General features: G+C 35.8%; 9 protein-coding genes and 1 non-coding gene across 11 annotated transcripts; 6 read left to right on the top strand and 4 right to left on the bottom strand.

Annotated features, from left to right (window-relative positions):
* Positions 1 to 157: 157 nt before the first annotated feature.
* Positions 158 to 2,396, bottom strand: LOC106649672 (6-phosphogluconolactonase). The gene is made up of 4 exons (XM_014367214.2): positions 2,022 to 2,396; positions 1,022 to 1,222; positions 642 to 925; positions 158 to 575 (listed from the first exon to the last, which is right to left on the bottom strand). Exons 1-4 carry the CDS (start codon positions 2,161 to 2,163, stop codon positions 474 to 476), a joined length of 729 nt encoding a protein of 242 aa, XP_014222700.1. The 5' UTR covers positions 2,164 to 2,396; the 3' UTR covers positions 158 to 473.
* Positions 2,397 to 2,808: 412 nt separating this feature from the next.
* Positions 2,809 to 7,063, top strand: LOC106649583 (tubulin-specific chaperone D). The gene has a single exon (XM_014367043.2). It carries the CDS (start codon positions 3,157 to 3,159, stop codon positions 6,613 to 6,615), a length of 3,459 nt encoding a protein of 1,152 aa, XP_014222529.1. The 5' UTR covers positions 2,809 to 3,156; the 3' UTR covers positions 6,616 to 7,063.
* Positions 7,064 to 7,255: 192 nt separating this feature from the next.
* Positions 7,256 to 8,486, bottom strand: LOC106649608 (peptidyl-prolyl cis-trans isomerase-like 1). The gene is made up of 3 exons (XM_014367080.2): positions 8,381 to 8,486; positions 7,830 to 7,935; positions 7,256 to 7,737 (listed from the first exon to the last, which is right to left on the bottom strand). The coding sequence occupies exons 2-3, from the start codon at positions 7,913 to 7,915 to the stop codon at positions 7,290 to 7,292; spliced, it is 534 nt and encodes a 177-aa protein (XP_014222566.1). The 5' UTR covers positions 7,916 to 7,935; positions 8,381 to 8,486; the 3' UTR covers positions 7,256 to 7,289.
* A 1,235-nt stretch (positions 8,487 to 9,721) lies between these two features.
* Positions 9,722 to 11,645, top strand: LOC106649565 (superoxide dismutase [Cu-Zn], chloroplastic-like). The gene is made up of 3 exons (XM_014367021.2): positions 9,722 to 9,891; positions 10,636 to 10,949; positions 11,165 to 11,645. Exons 2-3 carry the CDS (start codon positions 10,662 to 10,664, stop codon positions 11,420 to 11,422), a joined length of 546 nt encoding a protein of 181 aa, XP_014222507.1. The 5' UTR covers positions 9,722 to 9,891; positions 10,636 to 10,661; the 3' UTR covers positions 11,423 to 11,645.
* Positions 11,646 to 13,515: 1,870 nt separating this feature from the next.
* Positions 13,516 to 15,573, top strand: LOC106649504. Of its 2 annotated transcripts, none has more exons than XM_023457545.1 (9): positions 13,516 to 13,538; positions 13,628 to 13,801; positions 13,865 to 14,101; positions 14,175 to 14,318; positions 14,385 to 14,528; positions 14,595 to 14,729; positions 14,799 to 14,985; positions 15,107 to 15,139; positions 15,377 to 15,573. In XM_023457545.1, exons 1-9 carry the CDS (start codon positions 13,533 to 13,535, stop codon positions 15,448 to 15,450), a joined length of 1,134 nt encoding a protein of 377 aa, XP_023313313.1. In that variant the 5' UTR covers positions 13,516 to 13,532; the 3' UTR covers positions 15,451 to 15,573. The 2 variants fall into 2 exon arrangements, with proteins under 2 accessions (XP_023313313.1, XP_023313312.1); XM_023457544.1 differs by having other exon boundaries at positions 15,249 to 15,488.
* Positions 15,574 to 15,892: 319 nt separating this feature from the next.
* On the top strand, positions 15,893 to 18,192 carry LOC106649605 (SWI/SNF complex subunit SMARCC2-like). Its single transcript, XM_014367075.2, has 2 exons — positions 15,893 to 17,124; positions 17,187 to 18,192. Exons 1-2 carry the CDS (start codon positions 16,030 to 16,032, stop codon positions 17,763 to 17,765), a joined length of 1,674 nt encoding a protein of 557 aa, XP_014222561.1. The 5' UTR covers positions 15,893 to 16,029; the 3' UTR covers positions 17,766 to 18,192.
* Positions 18,193 to 18,347: 155 nt separating this feature from the next.
* LOC106649599 (pumilio homolog 3) lies at positions 18,348 to 20,723 on the bottom strand. Its single transcript, XM_014367068.2, has one exon. The coding sequence runs from the start codon at positions 20,285 to 20,287 to the stop codon at positions 18,365 to 18,367; it is 1,923 nt and encodes a 640-aa protein (XP_014222554.1). The 5' UTR covers positions 20,288 to 20,723; the 3' UTR covers positions 18,348 to 18,364.
* A 538-nt stretch (positions 20,724 to 21,261) lies between these two features.
* Trnaa-agc lies at positions 21,262 to 21,334 on the top strand. Its single transcript has one exon. It is a non-coding gene; the product is annotated as a tRNA-Ala (tRNA).
* A 205-nt stretch (positions 21,335 to 21,539) lies between these two features.
* LOC106649579 lies at positions 21,540 to 23,574 on the bottom strand. Its single transcript, XM_023457603.1, has 4 exons — positions 23,492 to 23,574; positions 22,943 to 23,380; positions 22,698 to 22,864; positions 21,540 to 22,620 (listed from the first exon to the last, which is right to left on the bottom strand). Exons 2-4 carry the CDS (start codon positions 23,190 to 23,192, stop codon positions 21,943 to 21,945), a joined length of 1,095 nt encoding a protein of 364 aa, XP_023313371.1. The 5' UTR covers positions 23,193 to 23,380; positions 23,492 to 23,574; the 3' UTR covers positions 21,540 to 21,942.
* A 132-nt stretch (positions 23,575 to 23,706) lies between these two features.
* LOC106649578 (conserved oligomeric Golgi complex subunit 6) lies at positions 23,707 to 26,279 on the top strand. The gene is made up of 7 exons (XM_014367037.2): positions 23,707 to 23,944; positions 24,018 to 24,292; positions 24,364 to 24,508; positions 24,577 to 25,404; positions 25,470 to 25,631; positions 25,723 to 25,884; positions 25,960 to 26,279. Exons 1-7 carry the CDS (start codon positions 23,843 to 23,845, stop codon positions 26,191 to 26,193), a joined length of 1,908 nt encoding a protein of 635 aa, XP_014222523.1. The 5' UTR covers positions 23,707 to 23,842; the 3' UTR covers positions 26,194 to 26,279.
* Positions 26,280 to 26,780: the final 501 nt, after the last annotated feature.

Below are 26,780 nucleotides of genomic sequence, written 5' to 3' on the forward strand. Positions count from 1 at the left end.
CTAAATAAATTTGTCATGACAACAATAGAGCAAACAACCAGCGTGAGTTGAATAAAATTTTCATTCAGAAATCGTTACAATATCGGTAAAGTTATTTTCAAAATACAGTACACTATCATGCAATATTGCAGAGTAACGAATAAAATATAAAAAACTGTTTGCAGAATCTTTAAGTACGTTTTTTTAATCAAAAAAATATCAACATTAGGCCAATTAAAAAGGTGACACATAAATTACTCAAGTGTAAAAAGCGCGTTTGATGTTATAAATATTAGAAGCGGCTTACATAAATTTAACAGTTTTTAATATAATAATATAATTGCCTACCTATTATATATTTCATTAATTTGATTTATCTATATCATACAAAAATTATTGTTTACATAGAGATATAAAATTAGCAGCCCGACAAGTGTAGTATAGTAAGTTACAAAATGGAATGTTAAATCACACGGGGTCAGTCTAGAAGAAAACTATAAACCTCCAGCTGCTTCTTTGTCTAAGATCCAGTATAGGGTTCCATGTGTTGGTTGCACTCTAGCAGCTGGTAAATTCTCTTTGTCTTTCAAAATTCTCTGCAAAGAAAAAAAACATGAAATTCGAATTTCATAATATATTTTAATTTAGAAAATACCACTTACTTTGACCATTTCTTTTTTGCCTGCACCAGTGACAGCAAAAATACATGCCTTGGCATTGTTAATAACTGGGAATGTCAGAGTTATTCTTGAAGGAGGCGGCTTAGGAGAGTCATTGATGGGACACACCCACAAACTAGTTTCCTCTAATAAACGATGATTGGGAAACAGCGAGCAAGTATGACCATCAGGGCCCATTCCCAAAAGTAAAACATCAAACCTTGGTATACTATCCGGAGGAAAGTACAGTGTCATTTGTTTGATGTAGTCCCTAGCTGCATCTTCAGCTAAAAGAAATAATTTTGAGTTTTTCAGTTAAGTTAATATTAATTAAATTAATTGTCAACCAAGCTGAGCAAAAAATTATTTTGTAAGTTAGTTACCTGTAAGCTGGGGATCAATCTTTATAAATTGATCCTCAGTAATAGGAATCTTTCCAATCAAACTTGCTCTATATAGTCCAAAAGTTGATTCAGTATTTTCGAAGGAAACTATCCTCTCATCGCAGAAGAAAAATCTCCATTTGCTCCAGTCTGTTTTTACAAGAGGCAAACCCTCGGATAGAAATTTGACCAAAGAGCCACCTAAAACATGAGAATATTATTCACAATTTGAATCATTAGAAAATGATAATTAGCGCGTCGAATGAACGGAGATAAGGGGGTGGTCGAAAATCCGAAATTACTTTTAGCCGAATGGTGGTTTTTATAGAAAGTGAAGCGTCCGATGCTGTTGTTTAATGATCCTAATGGTGAAATAAGAATCAAATAATTCAGTTTTCAAAATATCATAATCATCATGAAACTAAGAGCTCATTTACGAAAACTTATATTATTGAAAGTTCATTTATCCTAAACGTGAATGAACTAAATTCAAAAATCTTCAATTTAGAATGATATCAGTCCATTTCCACACTAGATTTATGGTAAAATCATACATAGCATCAGACGCTTCACTTTTCTATAAAAAACCACCATTCGGCTGAGAGTAATTTCGGATTTTCGATCCCCCTCCCTCCCGGAGATAAGAGAAAAAAAAATGATACGATTATCCCGTGAATGACGACACAAGAGTGTTTGTTTATAATGAGGATTTTACGATTGAAGCGAGCTACGTTGCATCAGTCGACCGATAAATAATTTACGCTAATTACGTCTTTATGAGAAATACGGTTTTGGCGCTTGCAGCGGGGAAAAGCTCTTCCATATAACCTTAAACAATAGTCGGTTGGAAATTTGTCATTATTTAGATTTCATTTAGATTTCCACAATGCAGGTGAATGAGTCATTATGAATAGTCAATGAAAAAGAATCGCGAGACGGGGTCTTCGAGAATGTGGGTCTGTTGAAAAAAAAAAACACACACTCAGTCACAGACACACACCTGACAGTCCAATTTTGAAGATATCCTCTGCCTCGATGACATCGGTAGCGTAGCGTTCGAGAATTTGTGCAAGCCTCGTTACAACCCCCGAGGCGTCGGGCTCGATCAACGTCTCCGACAATGATGACGTCGGCTCTGACATTGTGGACAACTTATTTATTGTTTATCCCGAGCAAGAGAGAAAAGCCGCTTCAACGAGCGAGAATTGTTATATAAAAAACTTTGTAAAAAAAAATAAAACGCCTTGACCGGACAAGTGGCGACTTTTCAATGTCAGATGTTGAGCGAGCAGCAGCACCAGCAACACAGAGCAGTAGACATGGATGAGTAGGTGTTTTTTTTTTATATTCCCCCGTCGATCCCGTTGTCGTCTTGTGCGTGTCTGTGTGTGCGCGATAGAATATTGTATAGCCATAGACGTTGCAGATAAGATAACGGTTTAGTGCGAATTGACGACGTGATTTCGCAACGAAGACGATAGGTGGCCCTGGAGAGAATATACAGTCCGCGAATGAATTCGGCGAATTTACATTGCAAGTTTGCAACCCAAACGTCTCGCTTTTAAACGCGCAGAGCTACGTCATTTAAAGGGCGAGGCTCGCGTGCTAGCGTGTAATTGTGAGTTTTTAATTAGCTTCCGATGATTCATAATTTATATCTTTGCGTTCTCATAATTTTATGAAATCAAATTAACGAATAACAATTACTCGACCGTGATTAAAAAGCATTCAAAGTTTCTCGAGGAAACTCGAGATAAAACAATTTAAGCACTGAGTAGAGTAATTAAAATTTGATTAGTTTTAAATTCGAATTATTTTTAATTTTGTTGACCGAACTTTTGTTACCTAAATCCATCGTCAAAAATTTCAAATGAGCTGAGTAACAATCGAAAGCTCCCTCTGGCGATTCCATGTAAAATCACGATTTGCTCTATCGTTCAGACTTCAGCGCGCGTGACGACGTAGCTTACATATTTGGAATTTACTGAGCATCGTCGTGTGCTTGTGTCAAGTTTTTGAAGGATCGACGAGAGACTTCAAATCGAGGTTAAAAGCTGCACGATATACAAACGCGCACGGGCTGAATTGCGAGCATACATAAATAAATAAGCAAATGTCAAATTGAGCCTAGAGAAATGAGTCCCAACGATAATGATCTCGAATGCACAAATGTCGGCGGCGGTCACAGCGTGTTCAAGGAGTTCGACGAGATCAATCATCTCATTCAGCAGCTCCAAACACCAGATTTACCGGCCAGGACGATGGAGAAAAATATGGACCGATTTTGTTTTATTTTGAAACAGTATCAGGATCAACCGCAGCTGCTCGACCCTTACTTGGAGAGCTTTCTCTCGCCGTTGATAGAATTCGTACGCGAGAGAAGCGAGTCCGAGTCACTGAAGCATTATTTTTTCAAATACATTTACATCATCATGAGTGTCAAGACTTACAAGAAAATTGCAATATATTTGCCACACGAAGTTACAGATTTCAATCCTGTTTTGGAGATGCTCGAAAAACAGAATATGGACGACAAAGAAAACTGGCAAACGAGGTACGTGCTATTGATATGGCTGTCCATCATTTCAAAGATACCATTTGCAATGTCTAGGCTTGAAACTAGCGAAATCAAACCAGAACAAACTGTCACTATGAGGGTACTTGATATCTGTAAAAAGTATTGCTCATCCAAGGATGCCTGCTCGATTGCTGGAATTTATCTCTTAGCTAACTTCTTAACGAGATCAGATGTCAAAGAAAAGCATTTGGATGACATGATAATGTGGAGTCTTAGTAATTTTGAGAAAGATAAATTAAATCATAGACCCTTAGCTATCATAGCTTCAGTTATAAAACATAGCTGTAGAGAAGATCTCGTACCATATACTCAAATGATATTGGATAAAATTTCTGAATGTAAGCTTAATGAAAGCTCTGCTGACCTTGTGAGAAAATTTTCTATGAAAATTATCCAGAGAATTGGCATTACATTACTCAAGTCAAACTTCAAACCATGGAGGTATAAGAAAGCTTCCAGAACTATCATGCTTACTCACAATGTGGTTGAGTCCAGCAGTAAGGAACCAGTTATTTTAGAACAAGATTATGAAGTATCAGAAAGCGAAGATCAAGAAGTCCCTCCAATCATGGAAGATATTTTGGAACATCTTATAAAAGGCTTACAAGATAAATCTATGATAATCAGATGGTCTGCTGCTAAGGGTATTGGACGAATTACGGCGCGTTTACCAATAGATTTAGCTGACGATGTTCTTGGATTTGTTTTGAATTTATTTTCAACTCGAGATTCTGAAACAGCCTGGCATGGAGGCTGCTTAGCTTTAGCAGAATTATGTAGAAGAGGTTTGATTTTATCTTACAGACTTGAAGAAATAATACCTCTAGTCATACAGGCTCTGATATTTGATGAACCTAGAGCTTATGGTCCTGTGGGTTCTATTATTAGAGATGCAGCATGCTTTGTTTGTTGGTCATTTGCTAGAGCTTTTGAACCCGAAGTTTTTCAACCCCACGTCAAAGAAATAGCTCCAGCTCTTTTAGTGGTTACTTGCTTTGATCGTGAAATCAATTGTCGTAGAGCAAGTTCTGCAGCTTTTCAAGAAAATGTTGGTAGACAAGGAAATTTCCCACATGGAATAGATATAATTGCAGCTGCTGATTATTTTGAAGTTGGAGTTCGTAGTAATGCTTATCTTAAAATTAGTGTACATGTGGCTAAATTCGAAGGATATTTTGAACCTCTGGTTAACCATTTGATTAAGAAAAAAGTTACTCATTGGGATGTAGCAATAAGAGAACTCGCTGCTCAGGCTTTGCACAATCTCACTGATTTAGATGCTAATTACATGATCAAAAATGTTTTTCCTATACTTTTGGAATACATTGATTCCATAGACTTATTTGTACGTCATGGTGCTATTCTAGCAATTGCTGAGATTTTGGTAGCTTTACAAAAGAAACTTAATACTGATATAAGTAATATTATCTCACCAGAACAACTCAACAAAATCCAAAATATTGTTAAAACCTGTAAGAACCGTGGTCAACTTCGTGGTCTTGGTGGAGAAATTATCAAACAAGCATGTGTCACGCTTATAAAAAAGTTAGCCTCAGTACATTGTCATGTAAATATTAAAGATCATATTGATGATTGGCAAAACTTACTGGAAGACTGTTTAAGTAATGAACTCCCCACTGTGCGAACAATGTCAGCTGAAGCACATCAAGCTTTTCTGGAAGAATATTATTTTACTTGGGATGAGGAAGCTAGACACATAATCATCAATAGATATCTTTCTAATCTTCAATCTACTAATCAGTTGAACAGAATAGGCTTTTCTCAAGCAATAGGATATTTTCCAGTATCAGTATTAACAGAAAAAGGAGCTGACATATTTTTAAAACTTATGGAATGCTGCTACATAACAAGAGAAACAACTCTTTGGGCTGAAAGTAGAAAAGAAGCTATAAATTCTCTCAAAAAAATTTGTGATACATTGGGACTAAAATATTCAGAGCAATGGAAACCTTATGTCTCAGATTTATACAAATGTCTTTTTAATGGGCTAAAAGATTATACAAATGATAGTCGTGGTGATATAGGATCTTGGGTACGTGAGGCAACTATTACTGCTATATTCAATTTAACTAACTTGGTTCATGAAGCTGGCTATAATGACATACTAACTGAAAATCTTATGACAAAAGTAATTGGTGGTATAGCTCAGCAAGCAGTTGAAAGAATTGATAGAACCAGAGCTAAAGCTGGTACATCTTTCAATTCTTTAATCCATAGTCAACTTCCTAATATTCCATATCACCATGAACTCAAAGTATTATTTTCTGGCAACAATGATGATGGACAATTTGTTGACTGGAAATCAGAGAGTGAAACGTTTCCACTTTTTATACAAATGTTATCTTATCCACCATATGTGCAAGATTTGCTCCGTGGAATTATTTTCAGTGTTGGTGGCTTATCAGAATCTTTAGTAAAACATTCAAGTTTATCATTATTTTCATACTTACAGCAATTAGATAAAAAAACTTTATTGTCACTGTGTCAAGAAATATGTAATATTTTTGAAGATTGTCATGGTGATGATCGCATGATTTCAGCTAGTTTAGCTTTCTTAGATAGACTTTTCAGTTCTGGATGCATACAAAATATCATTGATGACCCAGAAAATGAAATGCCGAGAAGAATACTAACTTTACTAAAACAAGAGAGTAAATCCATTAATGCAACACAAAGTCAGTTGAACAGTGTGAAAATATTTTGTCATTTATTACAAGTCAAAGGACCAATTGGTAAAGGTGCTTTTTCACAATTGAGCATTTATTTATGTCATAAATTCAAGTTTGTAAGAAAAGCAACTGCAAGCAGATTATATGAATCTTTAACATTATTTGGAGATGACATAGATGTTGAAGAGGACGAATTGCTTGAATTATTAAACAAATTGAACACTGTGGACTGGGAAAAACCTGTTGAAGAGCTCAGACCAATTAGAAATCAACTTTGTGATATTATGAAATGTCCCATACCAATTATGAGGCACAAACCTAAGTAAATTAATTACTGAAAAAAACGAATGAATTCAGTATGTGTATGCTTTATTGATTTAACAATCTGTTTTCTTATACTGCTATTATCCATTTTAACATGTAGCCCTAAGTTTTGTGAAATATTTTTCGATCTTGTTAATATTTCAAAAATTATGCATTTAATGGAGCAATTTTATGTGCATAGATATAAAAGTTTGTTGAATCTATAAATTAAAAATTGTAAAATAATTGTATTCTGCACAAATTATTATACTTGGAAAATGAGAAATTCTATGTAGTCTAGAGTACAAATGAACAGATGAATAATTATTTTTCCACAAGAGAAACTGTATGCATTCATTAAAATACTGAATGAAGAAGCTTAACATGTACATCAAAATCAATTTTATATCATTAAAACTTTCATGTACTCACTAAAACTTCAAATAATATGTATAAATATTATATCACACATTATCAACTCATGCATATTTGTTACATTGATCAAATTGTTATAAATAAAACTTTATTTACTATTTTTTTATTCACTATTGAGAGATATTGCGTCTTAAAATTATTAACTGTAATGAAATTTTAATAAATTAATTAATAATATAGCAAATGTAATAATGTTGTTTAAAAAATAATATTTATTTAATACCTTACTTATATAATATTTATATAATTTACAATTTTGACCTTATGGGTTTTTAACATGAGCTTTTATTATTTTAACATCATCAATTGGTCTGTCATTTTTATCTGTCTCCACCAATCCTATTCTTTGTACAATTGGCATGCCACTGTATATTCTTCCAAAAATAGCATGTTTTCCATCAAGCCATTGCGTTGGAGCTAAGGTAATGAAGAATTGAGACCCATTACTGTCTGGTCCAGAATTTGCCATGGATAATATTCCTGCTCCTGTGTGCTTCAAGTCTTCATGAATTTCATCATCAAAGCATTCTCCATAGATGGACATGCCACCTTTTCCTGTACCAGTGGGATCTCCACCTTGTATCATAAAATCTCGAATGATTCTGTGGAACTTTGTGTTGTGATAGTATCCCCTTCTTGCCAATTCTGCAAAGTTTCTGCAGGTAATAGGGGCATGTTTCCAATACAGCTCAACAACGATTTCGCCCATTCTAAAATAATAATAATTATTCAATAATTTTGAGTTTAATAAACTTTAAAACGTTTTACTGTGTCATTTCAAGGATTTTAAAAATGTACTTACGAAGTTTCAAGAACAACAAATGGAGGCTGCCAGTGTTTATCTGGGATTCCACTTGCTGCATTAGTATTACTGGTTGCTAAACTCATGATGCTTTTCTGGTAAATAACTGTAAAACAATTGACGAAATTAACATTAATTTATACAATAGATAACAACACTTAAATACATAGAGATACCTAAACCAAGCTAAAACTGAATATTTTCAATTTTTTTTTCTAAAATATCAATCGATCATTTTTCAAAGAAAATCTGTGTGCAGAGAGCTTTTACATGAAAGCTCTATTTGTCACCCTGGACTTGATATATTCTTAATACAATAAGTTCTGAGGCTGTCAATTCACTATTCAAAATAACCCGTTTGTATATCTTAGATCTCCTACTCGAGACAATAATATTTTGGGTTTGGACTACAAATAGGCAGCTTTATATTTTTATCAAAATGAAAATAACCAATTAGTAGAATAAAAGGCATCAGTTTGATAAATTTAATTTAGTTGTTTATTTATTTATTTTTTTATAAATAAGAAAGTTATACATTTTAAATAACTTACCCAAAACAATAATTTCTTGAAATTTAAAGGTTAAGCGTTCTTTGAAACTATCGTATTCCGCGTCGCGAGATCAACCGAGCGGCGAATTGTCAATTTGATTTTGACGCACCACGTGTTGCGAGTTGCTCCACCTGCAGTCATTAGTTGATAGCACAAAGTCCTTTTAGAGCCGGATTTGAAATTTGATATTTTTGCAAACTTGATCAAATAACGATTATAACATCGTTCATTGACGACTTTTATGCCATGCAAAAATGTTGTATAGTTTGGCTTCGGTACCTTCGCCGCCCTGATAATATTATATGACTAAAAACTATGTTACTGATCAAAATGGTGAACATATTACGATTAATTTTATGATAATTATTAGAAAAAATTTGGTGGAGCTACATTCTAATTATTTCTTTCATATTCAGTGGTATCAAAGGAATAATAATTTTCATAAACGAAGGTATGATTTCCGATTTTTGAGTTTTTTGTTCTAAATCAAAAAAATATCTATTTGAATTCACTGGGTACGTAGATTCAATCAGATATTTATTCAGATCAAATAAACTATTTTCAGATCCCCCTCAACTTTTTTCAGAATAACACTCGAACTCACTTAATTTATACTTCCACTTATCATTCAAGAGAAACAAACTTGAGTTGATTTCACAAAAAAAACAACACGCCAATGAAAAAAAATTGTATGAATCACGATTTACAATTTTTTTGGAGTAAGTGCTACAATCGTTCGAAAAATTAAAATGAAAAATTTCCTATCGGCGCTCACAAATTGTCCAGGTAATATAAAGATATATGAAACATACGTGCGTCTGATTGCCGGAGCGTCTAATCTCTCACGTACGAGATTGACAACAATCCTCTATAACTACGTGAATCGATACGCTCTTCGACGTCTGCGTCTTTAATGCCTTTTTTTTCTTATATCGTTGCACTCGACTGATATTGTCAACGATGATTGACGTATACATCCATGAGATGCATTTTTTTAGGTCAAAAATGTTTTTCTTCTTTTTGTAATGTCGAAAAATAAATATTTTAAAATTTTCGTTTCTCCTTTGCCTAAATTTCGCATTGTTTGTTTAGGACTCGATTGGTAATAATGGTCGTGTTAACGGAGATAATCTTACGCTTTATTATGCAACGCCTCAATGAAAATTATGCCGCAAATCTGATGTTTTAGTTTAGCACGTGAATGTTAAAAAAAAAGAAGAAGGATACGTTCTTTTTCCCAGGCAGTCCAAACAAAGGAGGAGATTTTTCGTTCCCTCTCATAAGCCAGAGCCGTATAGCATCAACAAATGGGTATTACGTCGGCCTCGTTGTTGGCGATGAATGAAGTCGGTGCGCCGCGCGCGTCAACGATCGAGATCTGCGATGGTAGTAGGGGTCAGCCGCCGCACGGACGAAACGCATAAAAACGAACGGAGTCGAGGTAGTCGAGCACAGTGTGTCACTCGAGGAGACGAGCGACGCTACGAACTTTACCCAGTGATTTTGCGCAGGTAAATAAACTTTCACTTTTTTTTACGCTTGCCCAATTTGTGTGCCCGAGTGCGGACATTGCGTCTCTTCTTCGGTCTTTTTTCTTTCCTTTTTTTTCGTCAAGGCAAATATTATTATCTTGTATCGAGGTAAATACAATCCACATAGTGCTGCAACTGGTGCAATTCAAAAGTATACGATATTTCAACGTGAATCAATTTTTTTTCTTTCAATGTAAACTTGTATTTACCATGTATAGACTATCCTATGAATAATTCAAAATCGCAACTTGTTTTATAGAAAAAAATAACGTCAATTTTGTAAAAATAAATTGAATAAAATGAAATTGCAAAAAGTAGCTAGTAAACTTTTTGCTGTAAACCCGAATTCCTCCGTCAACTTTTTCACCTCGATGTTAAAACGCGCGATGCGATATTTCAAAAGCCTCCTCGATCTGTATTTAAAAGTTGATTTTATTACGAAAGCGTTACAAAATTATCGAGATGTCATTATAGATGCATAGGATATTTTCTCAATTACGCTTAATTACAAAGTAAAATAAACTACACGAGTCGTACGACTATCGAAACACAAACACGCGCACGCACGTGTTGCATCAAAATCGATTTATTTGCCGAGAAATAAAGACAAGATTCTGAAGTTACGATTGTAAAGTCGGTGCGCCGCTATTATTTCTCTTCTTTTTTTTTACATAACTACAACGCAAAATGTCCATCCTTATAATATGTAATTTCGTTCATCAGACCCGTATACACATCCCAGCATAACAATGAACGGCTTTGTGACATTGAGCCTCGTCGCGCTGAGCCTCTTTGGCGCCTGCCAGGCGGAGAACATCGTGGCCACCGTCCTCATATCCCCGGATCCCAACGTGACCACCGGCCAGGTCGTCTGGGGCCATCTCAAGCTCACCCAGAGCGGCCTCCAGGGTCCGGTCACGGTCACCGGCACCCTGAGCGGCCTGACGCCCAATCAGCTCCACGGCTTCCACGTGCACGAGAAGGGAGACATCACCGGAGGCTGCAAGTCCGCCGGTTCGCACTTCAATCCCGATAAGGTAATAGTTGTTATAAGTACGCACTTGAAACGATAGAGGCAAGCCACGAGCGGTACGATTAATGTCGAGGATAAGAGCTGACAGTAGCGATTACTTCATTACATCTATCTAGTCGCGCGCAAGCTTGTATAAATGGCGATATTTTCAAAACGCATGAAACAAAGGATTATTCGGTTTTTTTTACAAAAATAACTCTTTTTTGTTCTTCTATACAGCGTCAACACGGAGGACCCGATGACTTTTCCCGTCACGTGGGTGACCTCGGCAACGTGCTCGCCGACGCCCAGGGAGTCGCCCACATCAACATGGTCGACCGACAGATAGCCCTGCTCGGCAACCGCAGCATCGTCGGTCGCGCCTTCGTCGTGCACGCCCTGCCCGACGATCTCGGCCGTGGTGGCAACGAGGGCTCCCGCACGACCGGCAACGCCGGCGACAGATTGGCCTGTGGCGTAGTTGGCATCTCCGCTTGATCGAGAGAGGACACACGGAGCTTCGACTGAGATTTCTTTTTTAATTTCGCACGTCTATCGCGTGTAAAGCTCGAGTTACTTTTTGTTTCTTCGACGAACAAATGTCTGCAAATGTGTAATCACTTTTCAAACGCACTCGCGTATCTATGTTAATTTTTCTATGCAAAATTTTAAACGTGATCATATCTGAGACTTTTTGTAAATAAAGTTTCTTACGAATGAATGCTGATATAAATTTTTTAAACGTTATATTTTTAAATATTTTACTTACATCATTTATTAAAACAATCAATTGATTTGAAAAAAATCCAATCCATAACTTGATCGATAATTTTTGCCGATAATGATTGTTGAATGATAATCGTTCGATTTCGATAGTCATTCACTACTTTATCGACTTTTATATTGGGAATGATATTAAATTTAGTTTCCCTCACTCAAAAAAAAATATTAACCTTGACAATAATGATCTATACTTTTACTAGAAAGTATTTGATCGCGTATACTCTTTGGTAATAACAATGAAGTAAAAAATAGATGAAAAACTAAAAATAAGACTTTTGAAGCAAGGCTCGTGAATGCAAGGATTCGTAAAATAAATAAAAACAAAATACAACAGATTGAAAAAAATATAGTACCAATATTTTATCCGGTGTATCTATAAACTAAGGGCAAACATTTTCTTCGTTAAAACCTCCAAGTATTTATAAAAATAGGTCTCGTGCTCGAGTAAAGAAAAGAGTGGAAACAAAGTTCAGTAACTTGAGGCTTTGTGAATAGTTTTGAATATTTATACTGCTGTATCGTATGTGTTTTAAAAACAATTTTAAAATTAGCATTCTCGCCGGTTTATACATGTAGGACTGCAACGTCGCTCGTGTTTCTCTCTGCTTTACAGAGAATTCATTGATTCGTTGCCTTTCTATAAACTACATTCAAAAATACATTGCATATACTTTGCTGAGAATCGATTATTTTAGAACCAGTTTTTAATTAATACGGCTACATTATATTTGACGAATATTATAATCATTGAAGGCCCGGAGAAAGAACGCGTTTCGCGCGCATCCGATGATAAACACGAAACGAAGTCAATCACATTTTTGCGTACAAACACACATGGTCGCAGCACGAAGTGGTACATTTAACTTCCGTTTGAGGAAGTTTTTACATATCTTTATAGCTGCAAATGTTCGCTCTCGCCCTTTATTTCGCGCAACTTACAGAGCGACGCACACAAGCTGTAAATCGAAAATTCACAGACGCCCGAACAGTGCAGAGAGGAGGCTCGCTTCTCGAGATTACGCCATACGTTGAGGCTGCCGATTGGTCGCTAGAAGCTTGGGTCGCGCTCATATTTTTATTTCTTTTTCTTGCTTCTCTGCGCTTCGTGCGCTTCGTGCAGTATAAAACGCCGACTGAAGTTCGAGCGACTTCGCATAGTCTTCTCAACTGGCCCACAGAGTTGAACGTTTGCTTTTCTGTAAAGACTACTGGGCTTTTTTCGAGAGTTAAAGATGACGAACTACGTCGTACCCCAGGGTTCCGTGTATACGGAAAAAAAGTATCGAGATGATACGGTTTTTCAAAAGATCGAGAAGGATTATTTAACGCTGGCCGATGCAGAGTGCACAAAAAACAACGAGCTATTAAGAGCGGCAAGTATTCAATAAATTTTTTTTTTTTTTAATATTTTCAAACGTACAATAATTTCAAACGAACAATATTTTCAACAAATAAGTTTTTATCAGTTTGTATCGTATTAATATCTTACGATATGCTGTACTTGCTTAAGTGCTTAGTGCTTACGTTACGGGGATCCCCGTTACACGATATCGTCGCATCAGCGCAAAACCGCACTAATAAATTCAAGAGGCAAAAACGTACCTTAGTTCTATTCTCTAATTAGCAAAAGACTAAGGTCCTCTTTTGTCCCTTGAATTTATTAGTGCGGTTTTTGCGCTGAAGCATATAAAATACAGTAAACCCGACTAGATTCGGAAATTATTAATGGAAAGGTCGATTAAAAGATAATCGATCGAATAAAGATCACAGATCTTTGAAACTTTTCCGATATATTTTGAAGTTTGAAAAAACAATTTGATAGCAAATGGCGGTGCAGTTTTGATCGTCTATTTTTCAAAATATTTTTTTTTGTTAATTGAAACTCAAGTTACAATAACAATTTGTTTTATACATTTTTAGATTGTTAATGAGACACTCATTCCACTGATGAAAAAGGACAACAAACTTTTTGAAACAATTTTTAATAGGATTGCCTTCGGCGGAAGTTATTATAAGGGAACTAAATATGGTAGCCCAAATGAATTTGATCTGTACTTGGTACATAAATTAGATCATTGGAGCATTGATTTAGTGGTAAGTAGATTACACTATTCCATTCAAACTTTATTTTTACATCTTCGAATTTCATTTTTACAGATTGATACAAATCACAATAAAGTCGGTTATGTAAAAATAAAGATCAATTATAGAGGAGGAAGAGATCCCAATTGTCTACGGTATAAAGAAGAACTCAAAAAAATAACAGATTCCAATGATTACTTGGATCAAAATAAATTCCGTTCGTGGTTGGAAAGTGTAATTATGTCAGCTTTCAATACTCTGCGAAGGGGCCCTTCTGGATACGAATTATACCACGGGGGAAGAACCTATTATGTAATTATTTCACTCATTAAATTACAAAATTATTAGCAAATGTTTAAACTAATGTACTTTTAATTATTGCTAGATGAGACACAAAAAATCAGGTCCTGCATTTACGATCATGATCGGAAAGCCGAACGGTGATGACGTATTCGACGTCGATCTTGTACCTTGTATTGAATTCAATGGTGTCCAGTTAAGTTCTGGATACAAAAGATATAACGAAGATGTATAACTTTATGTAATATTAATAATAATTTTATGCTCAATGTGCTAAGACTTATTCGTTTTGCAGAAGAGACCGTTTAGAGTGGTACCAAAACCACTATACGGATCAATATGGAATGATAACTTACTTTGGCGTTTATCCTTTTCCGAAAATGAAAAAGCTATGTTAAATAAAAGCGGTGCAGTGAAGTCTATAATAAAATTAATGAAGGTAAGTTTTAGCCATGTAGTAATAGTAACGATATAAACTTCTGAATAAAATATGATTTTATTTTAGAAATTCCGCGATACTCATGATCTAAAAAGTATTGTAAGTTACTATATGGAGACGATTTTCTTCCACGAATTAGAGAATCACAAAAAAGACTTGGATCAATTCGTAAGAGGATCTAAAACTTGGCTATTTATGCACGTACGTATCACACATATTGATAATAAAATTAAAAGCGGAATAAAAGCTTCAGTAAATATTAACACACAGGGACTAAGAAAATTGAAGGAAGCTTTGGAAAAAGAGAAGCTTCCGTTCTTCTGGCATTCGGGGCTGAATTTATTCGAAAAGATGTCATCGGCTACTATGCAGAATCATGCCAATCGTATTCGCAATATTATAGACGAGATCGACGATAAAATGGACAGCGATCAACTCATACTTGCCAGAAAGATTTGTGGGGCATAATTTTTTATATATTTGATTTTTTTATACATTTTTTTACACCTTTTCTTATAATTTACTTAAATTTAATGCATGCTTTTTAATGAAAAATATTTATTTCTCTTGAATTTCAGTAACTGCTCACGAGTCTAATTATTTAATACGAGGTATTATATTTTTTATACATATTACAGTAAAATGATTTTATTTTGATTTTGATATGCAATGACGATTAATATTTTACTTTTAATTTTGATGATGGAAACTTTCTTTTAGCTAATTTTCGAGTTGTATATCAAAATTATAATAATCGCTATTATAATCGCCGAAGAAAGGATGATAATGAGTTTAATAATATGATCTTGGTGTTCTTTATAATTCTGATTATTTGGATGTTGAATCAGGACCAGAGTACGAGTTCAACTACGTAGAACATGAAAAAGAACCCGCTGGGAATTGGAATTGTACGATCCTCTAAAAAGATAAGATTTTCGTCGCTAACTCTGTCCAAGGTACTACTGAATAATTGTAATATTTTAACGATTTTTTATGATAATGATAAGTTTCGTACTTGAAATAATAAACGTGAATATTACACCAAACTTATAATAAATATCATGTACACAAAACTACAACAAATTTAAATTTATTTCACTCATTATTGCGACCGGGCTGTCTTACGCCTTGCATGCTATATGAATTTTTATAATAAAGTTTTGATTCTTTATAGTCCAATTTTGTTCCGTACCTTCGCTAAAGCGAGGAAAAATATAAATTAATTTTGTAATATTAAAAACCGAAGCTATTGCTCACCCTATCAACAGCCAAGCTAAGTGAGAATAAAATTAGCCTGGGGAAGCTCAGTTACATGCGCGATCGTAAACAATAACAATCATTGCGAGCTTTGGGCCTTTTATTTATTACTCTGGCTGTCATCTGCTTCCCTTCCGTACAGTACAATCCAAGTGATATTGCGCATCAGTAGCGCGTTGAAAATTTCGTGTACAGATGTATCGTTGATTGAGGGTTTTAACTGCTAGACACAAAGTGAATCCCCATGAGGCCAAAACGAAAAAGCCGTCTCGCAACGGAAAATAAATTCGAACTGTTCGGGACTAAAGTAAAATCGGAGACCGAGCAGAAGAAATCGCCCGAAAACAAACAAGAGGAAGCGAAGAGGAGCATCGACTTTCACGACGACAATTGTCATTACGATCTATCCCAAAATGGGGGAGCTGCTGCAGCCGCGAAAAAGCAAGAGAGCCATTCGGGTGAGGCCGCAGCGGGTCAGGCAACCGACAACAACAACAACAACGTCAACGACAAAGTCGACAACAGCGTCGACACCGCGGACGAGGAGAAAGACGATCGCGTCGATCAGAGCGATTTGATCGTCGTGCCGAGCTACACCATAGGCTGGTTCGATTACGCCTCGATCCACCACATCGAGCGCCGAGCCCTGCCCGAGTTCTTCAATAACGTCAATCCTCTCAGCAAGACGCCCGAGATGTATCTGTTCTACCGGAACTTCATGATCGACACGTATCGAGTGCAGCCGAGCGACTATCTCACCTTGACGGCCTGCAGGCGAAACTTGCCCGGCGACGTGTGCGCCCTGGCGCGGATCCACGGCTTCCTCGAGCAGTGGGGCTTGATCAATTATCGGCCGAGGATGAGGATGTACTTGAAGCCCCGGAAACCCAAGCAATTCCCCTGCAAAGCGTTCTCGTCGGTCGATAGCGCCGTAGCTGCCGACCATCGGACGCCTACGAGCAAGTGCACGACACCCAAATCGCTCGGGACACCTGCCAACGAGAGCGGATCACCCCAAACGCCTCAATCGGCTAAAAAGCCAAAAATAATGCAGGACTGTTACGTCAAGTTGTCCGACGTTCTCCAGAGTGGCGGCGGCAGCCGAAACTACGCCGAACAGTCGTTGCCCAAGCTCGAGAGACCGAGAATCTACGAGCGCAGAAAAGCACTGTCCCTACTCTTCAAAGCAATAACGAGCGAGGGTGAGGAGCAGTCGGATGCATCTACAAACACGCAAGTCGAAGGTACCACAACTAGACCCGAATGGACGGAGCAAGAGAATTCGTTGCTGCACGAGGCCTTGGAAATCTACACAGGGGGTAGAAGCGACTGGAAAAAGGTAATCGTTCATCAGCTCTAAGGCGAAAAAATATTAATAATTCTCACTCGTCCCGCTTTAAGGTGAGCAATCACGTCGGCACGAGGAGCCTGGAGGAGTGCGTGCTGCACTTCCTGCACTTGCCCAGCGAGGATCCGCGCCCCGAGGAGTCGTTATACTTCTGGGACGCGGAGCCGCTGCTGCGGACTCCCGAGCCCATCGCCTTCATGGTCAAGAAGGAGCTCAGCCCCCTGAGCGACGCCGCGGTCTTGCTCGCGGCGATGGTGCACCCGCGAGTGCTCGCCAGGGCGATCGAGGCGGCGACCCGCGAGAGCTACCTCGGAAAATTGGATCCGAACGTCGTCCAGGCCAACAAGTGCATGAGCGACATACTGATGTGCTCGCGCGACTGCATCGACCAGAAGATCAACTTCCGGCTGGAGTTCGACGAGCTCAAGGAACGCGAGTACGAATCGCTACGAGCCCAGCGGTGGCAGCTCGAGCGCGACAGACAGAAATTTCACTCGGAATTTCGCCAGTATCTGCGGGATCACTTCGAGCCACAGCTGCAAGGCTCGCAATTCAGTCGGCAGTTATTGGCGGCTATTGGCCCTCCTGGCGTTTTGAGCTGTTGTTTGGGACTCGTGCTCAACGATCAATGATTATTGAAATCGGCGCTCAACGAGCCGTAGATATTTTTTTTGTTGTGCGTTTTTTTTAAGAGCCTCTGCATATGTATATTTTACTTATAATTGATCCGTATTTGATTGATGAAATCAATGAGAGAATTGCAAGTTCTCGTGCTGCTTGACGAAATCGTTTGTATTCGATTTATTCAGTGCAATTATATAAATGTTCGATCAATTCAAATGAGTTAAAATTTCAGATGTTTGAGTGTTCAGTTCTATTTCTTTTGAATTATTTTTGAATTATTATTTACTCTTACATTGAATCGTTTCGCTTTCAAAACGTAAAAATGCATGTAACCATATGTAAATGAAAGCTTATTTAAGAAAAAAAAGTTCAAATTTTATTTGTAAATTATTCATGGGCAGTAAAATTGAAAATATTACAATTGAAAATTTATATCATTATTAAATTTCTCATAATTTCTGCAAGGTTAAAGGCTTTGTGTGTAAGAAAAACATTTAAATTTGATTTATCCTTAAAAATAATTTTATTTTACAGGTAACAGGTACTATACATTTATATAGTATTATATTACAAAAAATTAATATTAACATAAATATTTATAAAAACATTAATTCAAATTTTCAAGCAATATCTCTGCTCCTTTACTTGACTCTGCCTTCAGATTTTTAACATTTTTAAGCTTTTCTTTCAAAGTTTTAACGCATTCTTCTGATTCGCATTTAATAAAATTAACTAATAAGAAGCATCCTCTATTGAATTTAACCCAATTTTCTAATACTTCTTCAGTGAGGTACTCGAGAAGAACCTCTCCAAAAGTTGTTTCTTGTTTTTCTTTTCTGCTCTGGTCCATTTGAATGATCTTTTTTAAAGTCATGTGTAAGCCAGCTTCTTCAATAGCTTTAATCTTTTCATCTTTTTTGTCTTTGTTGTCCATTACAGAATCAATGTCTGTAATGAATTTTGCTACAGAAGCAAAAGCTTCTTTTAGTTTGGGTCCACTGCAATTATTCAAAATAGCTAATGTAACTATTTGAATTTTACCATTATTCAACCACATTAAAGGTTTCTCACTAATGCTTTCAAGCAAATTTTCACTCACACTTTCCAAAATTTCTTTAGCTTTGACTTCTTGTGGTTTTTTAGTGAATTCATTATTGTCTCCTTGTTTCAAATAATCTATGGTTGTTGGATGGAAGAATTTTGAATCTCTCTTGGCAACCATGTACATAATAACTCTTCTACCACAATCGTCTGCAGCAATCTCATCAATGTTATTTATTATCTCTTGAATGATAATTTTTTTAAGTAATACAGTATCATCAACTGCATCAAATAGACACATAAGCATGAGCGATCCATGATCAGATGTAGCTATACTTTTTACATGTTCTTTTAGAGTTTTCATCATAACTTTTTTGTCCTTATTTGTACCGTTCCAAATGCAAATGTTTGCAGCCTTAGCACCATCTTTTGTCTGTGACAATTCAGCGATCAAAGGTCTAGCTAAAGCCATTATTTCATCTTTATCTTCTTTTGAGCAGTGTGATAAAAATTCATAAAGAACTGTATGAACAAGACTTGAATTAATCAAGTTTTTATTCAAGATCTTGTTCAAATTAGCTTTCATAGCTGTTAATGTAGCTGACTTCATATCTGGAGATTGTTCAAAAACATCCGTCACTGATTTGATGTTCTTGTCCTTTGATTTTTTATAATAATCGCCATAAAATTCTTGCTTAAAAGCTAACTTTTGCTGTACACTTGCAATTTCAACGTATATTTTTTCAAACATAGATGCCGATAAAACACTACTGGTTAATTTAACAACATTACCATAACATACCTCTAAAATTTCTTGTTTTATTTTTGATGATCCAGCAGTCTTAAGCAATGTTTTGATAATATTTTTTGAGTACTTACAAAAGAACATTTTGATTAATTGAGGTCGTATTTCAGTTACTATTTCCAATTGGATATCTGGATTGGAGTATTTGATTTGCCATTGAATTACTCTGGACAAGTCGTGCATGAAGATCATCTTCAAATAATGAGTTTTTAATAAGTCATGAAGTTGTTTTGTCAATTTTGCTTGTTCGTCTTTGGGTAATTCTGCCCGTCTGATTTTTTCTCCAATTTTCTTGGCTTGAATGACAATGTCATAAGCATCATCCAATTTTTTGGCACGTCGTTTTTCTCTCAACTCTTTCTGCTCTTTTTTGTATTCAAGCCAATTAGGCTTTTCATTCTCAGCAGTCTCCTTTTCTTTTTTGATCATTTTCGCCTTATCCAAGTTGGGTTTTCTTGGTCCTTTATTCTGGATCTTCTTTTTGTCAAAACTTTTTTTTACTGGCGTAGTAGACTCAGAATTTTCTTTTTTAATTAACTTTTTATCATCCACATTTGGTTTCTTTTGAGTGGGTTTTCTCTTCTGAATCTTCTTTTTGTCAGTATTAACATTCGACGGTCCTCGTGCTTTTTTATTATTATTTTTATTTTGTGGTGTAGTCGACTTACGCTTGCCGAGAGCCATTTTGGATTGATTGAAATTTACTTTGTTTAAACTTAAAAGACTTGTTGAACTCTTTGAATAAACACACGTGTTGGGATACCGGCAGTGTACCCTTAATAAAACTTTTTAGGTTAAAGGTGGACAGACGATCTCGAAGCTAGAGGCTTGAACTTTGAAGAAACGAATGACTCGAACCAGCTGCGCGTCGCAAGGCGCGCCGCACCTCGAGCTATATCGGTTCAGTGGCGCATAATTCGAAAGTTTGCTTGAAATCATCATGTCTTGAATATGACTACCTTTCTATATTATTTTTAAATGATTGTATAATTGTATAATTTCATCGACTACTTGATAAAATTTTTACTCCGAGCACCAACGATAGTTAAATGAGCTGAGTGAAAAAATGGTACCTTAAATAATTCGAAATTTTATTGACTCTAATTAACTATACAACCTAATACCCACAGCAAAAAACAAAGAGACATTTTGAATAAAATATAACTAATTCAATTATGATATTTAAAACTACTTACCTTTTCAGACACACACGTGTTTAATCGATAACATATTACGATAAATTATTAAATTGAAAAGTTAACATGCATAATTAAAATTATTCAAACATTTTTTTACTATATTGATCTCAAAATTTTATAATTGATTGAAATTGTTTTTTTTTTGTATCTACTCTTGACACTCTGTACATGTAGAAAATTATGAAAATGTAATTAGAAATCGAATAAATTGACAATTAAATTACAAGATATTAAAATGAATGAGGTGAGTAAGGTTCAATGAGGTAAGAAATTAATTTTTTACTATCTCATGATACTAAATATCTGTGATGGACAAAAAAATTGTCTTGTGGCACAGTCGACTTCAGAAATTTTACTTCTATAAGCAGATTTAGTATTTCACGGAAGTTTCAACTTTCAATGCTCTATAAGAATATTGCAGCGTTTGTACGATTCATAAGCTGAACTTACTCATCATCAGGGGGCGTAGCTCAGATGGTAGAGCGCTCGCTTAGCATGCGAGAGGTACCGGGATCGATACCCGGCGCCTCCACTCGATCCTTTTTGACATTTTTTTTGAAATTCATTAGCTTTAACATCACGTGGAAGCTCGAATTTTCTTATGATGCATCTTCGCAGAAATACTATAAGTACAGTACAATAATTATAATAATAATACACTCCAGAAATCTAATAAATTAAGTATCATTGAGATACATACATAAAAGATGTACATAAAAGAATTTAAAAAAAGCAGATTATTTTTGTCTTAATATATTTTGTCAATTTACGTCGATAAACATCTTTTTATAATTACATTATAAAATATTAATACATGTTTTCATGCTTGTATTCGTATAGTTTATTTTTAGTTGAGAATATTATTTCTTATGATTAATTATAGGATCAAAGTATTTTTAATTCGTGCAAAAATATAATTGTTTCCATACTAATATAGATTTTGGTGTCAACCAGAGTGTAAACTCATGACTTAATATAATAATTTTAAAATCTTATAAACTTCTCTCCATACTTAATAGATTTTTATAATCTCGTTTCATCACATTTATAAAATTATTTTTAAAAAATTTTAAATACTTATAAAATTCTTCATAACTGTACTAGTTAAATTTAGAATAGTTCCATGATTAGGATTTTGTTTTATGTCATCCTTAATTGACGTGTTTTTTTAATGTAATTCATTGACACAGCTGCTGAGTCTGCCCATTCAGCAAAATAAATACCCATTTGACACATGCATCGCAACATACTAATACAATCACCTTCAGCACTGTGCTGATTTTCAGCTTCTTGACCAGTCATGTACTCATGCAATGAACAAAGCTTAAAATTTTTTGGCTTTGTATTACCATAATTTAACACTCTTCTAGCATTATTTAACTTTTTACAGGGTGTTAGAGCAGAATTCATAGAAGATCTAATCATTTGATTTGAAGGTGTAGTTTCATTCAATTCTTGCATGTTATTTGAAGTATTTGATTTTGCTGGTGTACTATTTGAAGTGTTTGCCTCTGAACTTTTATTTGTAATAGCATCTAATACATCCTTACCATCTGAATTATTGGAACATGTTTCTCTGCGAGTGATCTCCATATTTCCAGGAGAATTGAGTTCATATGCATCCATTGCCATGCATAAAGCACCATCCCAATTATCATCAATTGATATATTTGAGTGATTCATTCTTTCCATTTCTTCTTCATCCACTTCATCGTAACCTTGTGGTACCATTGGTGGATCTGGTAAATTTGGTGCATCAGTGAAAAATTCTTTGAAGGCATCAAAGGAATCCACACATAAGATGCTGTCTGGTATATTCTAAAATTAATTTAAAAATTTTGAAAATCATTATGGAATAAATTTAACAAAGAATCATTTTATAAAATATTCCTTACTTGTTGAATTTTTTCAAGTTCTGATAAAAATACTGGGTAATCAAAGTTCCTGCCATTGTGCGCAACAAAACAAATTATACCTGGTAATCTATTGAGAAATTCCATTATTGTGTTGTAAGCATTTTGATCGAATGGTTTCAAGCTTTGCAAATTATCGATCCACAAGTCTGTTAAAAATAAGGAGTATTAAATAATAATAATTAGATAATGATTAACAATTTATTTGATTGAAATATTATATTTACTTGAAACCATTGAAGCATGATAATTGATTGGTTGCATCGGATTGAAAATCAGTGTGAGCTTCTGCATTACGCGAGGCAATGCCATTCTGTTTCTCTTATCAGATTGCAATGAATTTCTGGATACAGCCACCATTGATAATTCCAGGATTCTCGGCATCAAAGAGCCTTTTATCAAATCCGTTGTTTCCAAATCAAAGAACACGAACGTGTCAATTTTGTTGTAAAGTTGTTCACCAGCGTCAGAAGACATTTTTGACAAAGACGTCTTATTTATCAAACAGTTGAGCACTTGAAGCTATCACTCGTAGAATAATACTAGTTCCGAATCTTCACATATATACCAAGATTCGCTTAGCACGATGATAAGTGATTACATTGCGCTGATAAACTTTTTTAGTACACTCCTACGCCAATTATGAATCTATCGCATTTTCCAACCTGAGGTTTTGTACGCAAATGTATAATGTATAATTTATCAAAAGCGCGACGTCTGCTAGAACGATGACGCGATGCGAGTCGGACTCAAAACAAATTTTACGACCATCATACCTATTTATGTCTCGCTGCATAGGCGAATACCCACTAGTTTTCTCGTAAAATTTTTGAAACTTTTGAAACCCGAGTGCATTCGGATGGACGATAAGCGCGTTACTAGGTAGGATGTCAACAACACGGCTCTAGCATGACAGAAGCTATCACGCCTGTTTTATGTTTACCGCGTATATACATACGTATAGCTGATCGAAATAAAATTGATGTCCTCATCTACTGACATAGCCCCAGCAGACCGTATGAGTATCAACACTACAGAACATTTGTGATAAGTAATGTGGATTTAACAGTACACTTTGGTTTTAATATTTGATTCAAAGTTGTTAGATACTTAGTTTTTTTGTTAAAATGGAAAATGTGCCTGGAGATATCGAAAGCGAGGATCCCGAAGTCGCTGAAATTAGAAGAAAAATAAGATACTTGGTGGATGAGCGGCCGGAAAATGACCCGGTATGGTTGACTTTAAATTACTCAAGCATCATATTTAACAAGTGTGATAAATATAAAGTTTTATAAATTTTAGGAAGTCATAGAAGCACTCAAGTACATATCAACATTTTACACTGAAAATACAGAAGAATCATTGAAAAATCTAGAAACTACTTTGAAAGAGCGAGGTCAAATGCTCGATGAAGAAGAGGCAAAAGCTTATAAAGCTGTGAAAGATATTTTGGATCGTATGAACATTGGTGCAAAAGGCATGGGCAAACATATGGATGAAGTTACTGATTTGTTACAAAAGGCAAAATCAGATTCTACAGATATTATTGCAAAAGCTAAAAAATTGCAATTTGAAGTGTATGCTTTTTACCTGTATTTTCAAGTCTACTCAAAACTATAATAAACTCATAGCTATGATTATTTTATAGTGACAAAGTTACAAAACAACAAGAAATAATTGCTGCCTTGATAGAAACTTTTACCTTAACAGATGAAGAAACAGCAATACTGCAAGGCAGTTCAAAAGATGCACCAATAACTGAAGAATTCTTTTCTGTACTAGATAGAGCTCAGGTAAAATAGAATTCAAAATATATAAAAGTTGAAACATCTTTTATTAATAAATATTCATTTTCAAATAGGAAATTCATAATAACTGTCAGCAATTGTTAAAACTAGGCATGCAAACTTTAGCATTAGATATAATGCAGGATATGACTTCAGTTCAAGAGGCTGCTCTGGAAAGAATTTACAGGTGGATGCAAACTCAATGCAGACATGTTGAGAATGAACAACTAATTCCACTTCTTGTAAAATCTATGAGTAAACTCCAAGCTAGGCCAGTTTTATTTAAATACATTCTAGATGAATATTGTACAAATAGAAGATCAACAATAGTAAGTGCCTTTATTGATGCTTTGACATTAGGAAAAGGTCAAGGGAGCGATTCTAATCCCATTGAAATGCATGCTAATGATCCAAAACGATATGTTGGAGATATTCTTGCTTGGTTACATCAAGCTATTCCAGTGGAAAAAGAAAATCTCTTAGTTTTATTGAAACTCTGTGATAAAACAAATATGACAGATCAAATAGACCAAGCTCTTAGTACTATAACAGAAGGTTTATGCCATCCATTAAAATCTAGGATAGAACATATTGTGGCAGTAGAGGCACCATCAACAGTACTTTATTCTGTTACAACATTAATTAGATATTATAGAGCTACTCTGAAACCAATCATGCATGACAGTGTTTTAGATAGAATGTTTGGTGACTTATTGGATTTGAGTGAAAAAAGTTTTGTTAGTCGATTGCAAAGAGAAACTAGAACTGCACTGGGTGAAAGAGCTGAACCACCTGCTAATGATTTAGTGCCATCTCCTTCTGTATCCAGATTACTGTCATTGCTCAATGAAGTATTATCAGTAGCAAGTATTGCTGAAGATAGAGAAAAAGATATGCTGCAGGTATTAAACTCTGAAACTATACAAAATCAGCTCTGAATATGTGTTAATTGAATATTAAATTTCAGATTGTTTCTTGTATTATTGACCCACTTCTGCAAGAAGTAAACGAAACTGCTTCAAGACTTCCAACTGTTGATATGGCAGTCTACCTTTTGAATTGTATGCATCAAATACATTCCACTCTAGCACTCTATGAATACATGGACCAACGATTGGAGAGATTACAAGTATGATTCTGAATACAATTGATACCATTTTTATCAAATTCTCCAGCTTGAAATATTGAATTACGTTTCACGAATTGTTTCCTTCTATCAGGCACAATCAGACGCCCAAATCGATACTTTAACGTCGGAGCAAGCGAGCTCCTTGGTCGCCCATTTAAATCTAGGACCGATATACACAATTTTACAAGGCAAGGATCAAGGGCCGTTATCGACGATACCCGGAATGGACCCGTTAAGCATCAAAGAATTCACGGTGAGTCCCCAATTGAACACGAACAATTCAAAGACGCCTGAATCATTTATTAATGTTATTCATTCGCCGTCGCAGAACAAGTTGGACACGTTCCTGGTGATGCCGGACGTGCTGCTGCTGCCGCAGATATCGCTGCTGCAGAGCAGCGTGCACCGCTCGAGCACGCAGCGTCGGGCCTTCGAGGTGATCGGGGCGATCTACAAGCAGCTATACGAGGCCTGCTACGACCCGAGGAATCAGTATCAGAATCCGGGCGCCCTGTTCACCCACACGCCCGATCAATTGTCGAAGGCCCTTCTCGAGCACTGACTCGAGTGTTACATCGTGCATCGTGGACGATACGAAATTTTAAATGTTCCAAAGTATTTTATCAATAATAAAAGATATACGTTGATAAAAATTTACCATCAAAAGAATATGCCAAAAATAATTGAAAAAATTGCGTATCGCGCCGATAAGTCAGAAATCGGCTCTTTAAACGAGGCTTTAAAATTTCTGCAGTACCGCGTATTAACGTACACAATACCGCATGCAGCTGCTCCGATCCATTCGTGCAGATATCGCTTCGTGCTTCAACACACGTTTACACATAAAGTATATATATATGCATACGGATATATAAATGAAAAATTACGTGCACGCAGCAGCAGCACACAGAGAGCACAGCATCTAGTTCTCTCCGCAACCGAGCATCGGCTCTCCTCCCACTCTCGATGTATATATGTACGAATAATATACCTGACTCCCGGTTTTTTTTATTCCTCTTCTTCTCCTCTCGCAACCTCGTATAGCAGTGCATCTCTTTCTCTCTTCCACCCGTCATATATAGCTCTATACGTACATAGCATCCTACTATATTATATGCAGTGCATACGCGCGGAGCCTATATAGTTTTG

The sequence above is a fragment of the Trichogramma pretiosum genome, unplaced genomic scaffold (genome assembly GCF_000599845.2).
Source record: "Trichogramma pretiosum strain Unisexual culture from Peru unplaced genomic scaffold, Tpre_2.0 scaffold43, whole genome shotgun sequence".
Lineage (NCBI taxonomy): Eukaryota > Metazoa > Arthropoda > Insecta > Hymenoptera > Trichogrammatidae > Trichogramma > Trichogramma pretiosum.

What these genes read in the sequence shown, in the direction of transcription:
- LOC106649672 (XM_014367214.2), bottom strand. Translation starts at nt 2,163, where the DNA reads ATGTCAGAGCCGACGTCATCATTGTCGGAGACGTTGATCGAGCCCGAC. An exon ending in CTTCAAAATTGGACTGTCAG is followed by an intron (nt 1,223 to 2,021) that starts GTGTGTGTCTGT and finishes CTCATGTTTTAG; the next exon opens with GTGGCTCTTTGGTCAAATTT. An exon ending in GATTGATCCCCAGCTTACAG is followed by an intron (nt 926 to 1,021) that starts GTAACTAACTTA and finishes TATTTCTTTTAG; the next exon opens with CTGAAGATGCAGCTAGGGAC.
- LOC106649583 (XM_014367043.2), top strand. Translation starts at nt 3,157, where the DNA reads ATGAGTCCCAACGATAATGATCTCGAATGCACAAATGTCGGCGGCGGT.
- LOC106649608 (XM_014367080.2), bottom strand. Translation starts at nt 7,915, where the DNA reads ATGAGTTTAGCAACCAGTAATACTAATGCAGCAAGTGGAATCCCAGAT. An exon ending in TTTGTTGTTCTTGAAACTTC is followed by an intron (nt 7,738 to 7,829) that starts GTAAGTACATTT and finishes TTATTATTTTAG; the next exon opens with AATGGGCGAAATCGTTGTTG.
- LOC106649565 (XM_014367021.2), top strand. Translation starts at nt 10,662, where the DNA reads ATGAACGGCTTTGTGACATTGAGCCTCGTCGCGCTGAGCCTCTTTGGC. An exon ending in CGCACTTCAATCCCGATAAG is followed by an intron (nt 10,950 to 11,164) that starts GTAATAGTTGTT and finishes TCTTCTATACAG; the next exon opens with CGTCAACACGGAGGACCCGA.
- LOC106649504 (XM_023457544.1), top strand. An exon ending in ACAAAAGATATAACGAAGAT is followed by an intron (nt 14,319 to 14,384) that starts GTATAACTTTAT and finishes TTCGTTTTGCAG; the next exon opens with AAGAGACCGTTTAGAGTGGT. An exon ending in CATACTTGCCAGAAAGATTT is followed by an intron (nt 14,986 to 15,106) that starts GTGGGGCATAAT and finishes CTTGAATTTCAG; the next exon opens with TAACTGCTCACGAGTCTAAT.
- LOC106649605 (XM_014367075.2), top strand. Translation starts at nt 16,030, where the DNA reads ATGAGGCCAAAACGAAAAAGCCGTCTCGCAACGGAAAATAAATTCGAA. An exon ending in GTAGAAGCGACTGGAAAAAG is followed by an intron (nt 17,125 to 17,186) that starts GTAATCGTTCAT and finishes TCCCGCTTTAAG; the next exon opens with GTGAGCAATCACGTCGGCAC.
- LOC106649599 (XM_014367068.2), bottom strand. Translation starts at nt 20,287, where the DNA reads ATGGCTCTCGGCAAGCGTAAGTCGACTACACCACAAAATAAAAATAAT.
- LOC106649579 (XM_023457603.1), bottom strand. Translation starts at nt 23,192, where the DNA reads ATGTCTTCTGACGCTGGTGAACAACTTTACAACAAAATTGACACGTTC. An exon ending in TCATGCTTCAATGGTTTCAA is followed by an intron (nt 22,865 to 22,942) that starts GTAAATATAATA and finishes TATTTTTAACAG; the next exon opens with ACTTGTGGATCGATAATTTG. An exon ending in AACTTGAAAAAATTCAACAA is followed by an intron (nt 22,621 to 22,697) that starts GTAAGGAATATT and finishes AATTAATTTTAG; the next exon opens with AATATACCAGACAGCATCTT.
- LOC106649578 (XM_014367037.2), top strand. Translation starts at nt 23,843, where the DNA reads ATGGAAAATGTGCCTGGAGATATCGAAAGCGAGGATCCCGAAGTCGCT. An exon ending in GAGAAAAAGATATGCTGCAG is followed by an intron (nt 25,405 to 25,469) that starts GTATTAAACTCT and finishes ATTAAATTTCAG; the next exon opens with ATTGTTTCTTGTATTATTGA. An exon ending in TAAGCATCAAAGAATTCACG is followed by an intron (nt 25,885 to 25,959) that starts GTGAGTCCCCAA and finishes TCGCCGTCGCAG; the next exon opens with AACAAGTTGGACACGTTCCT.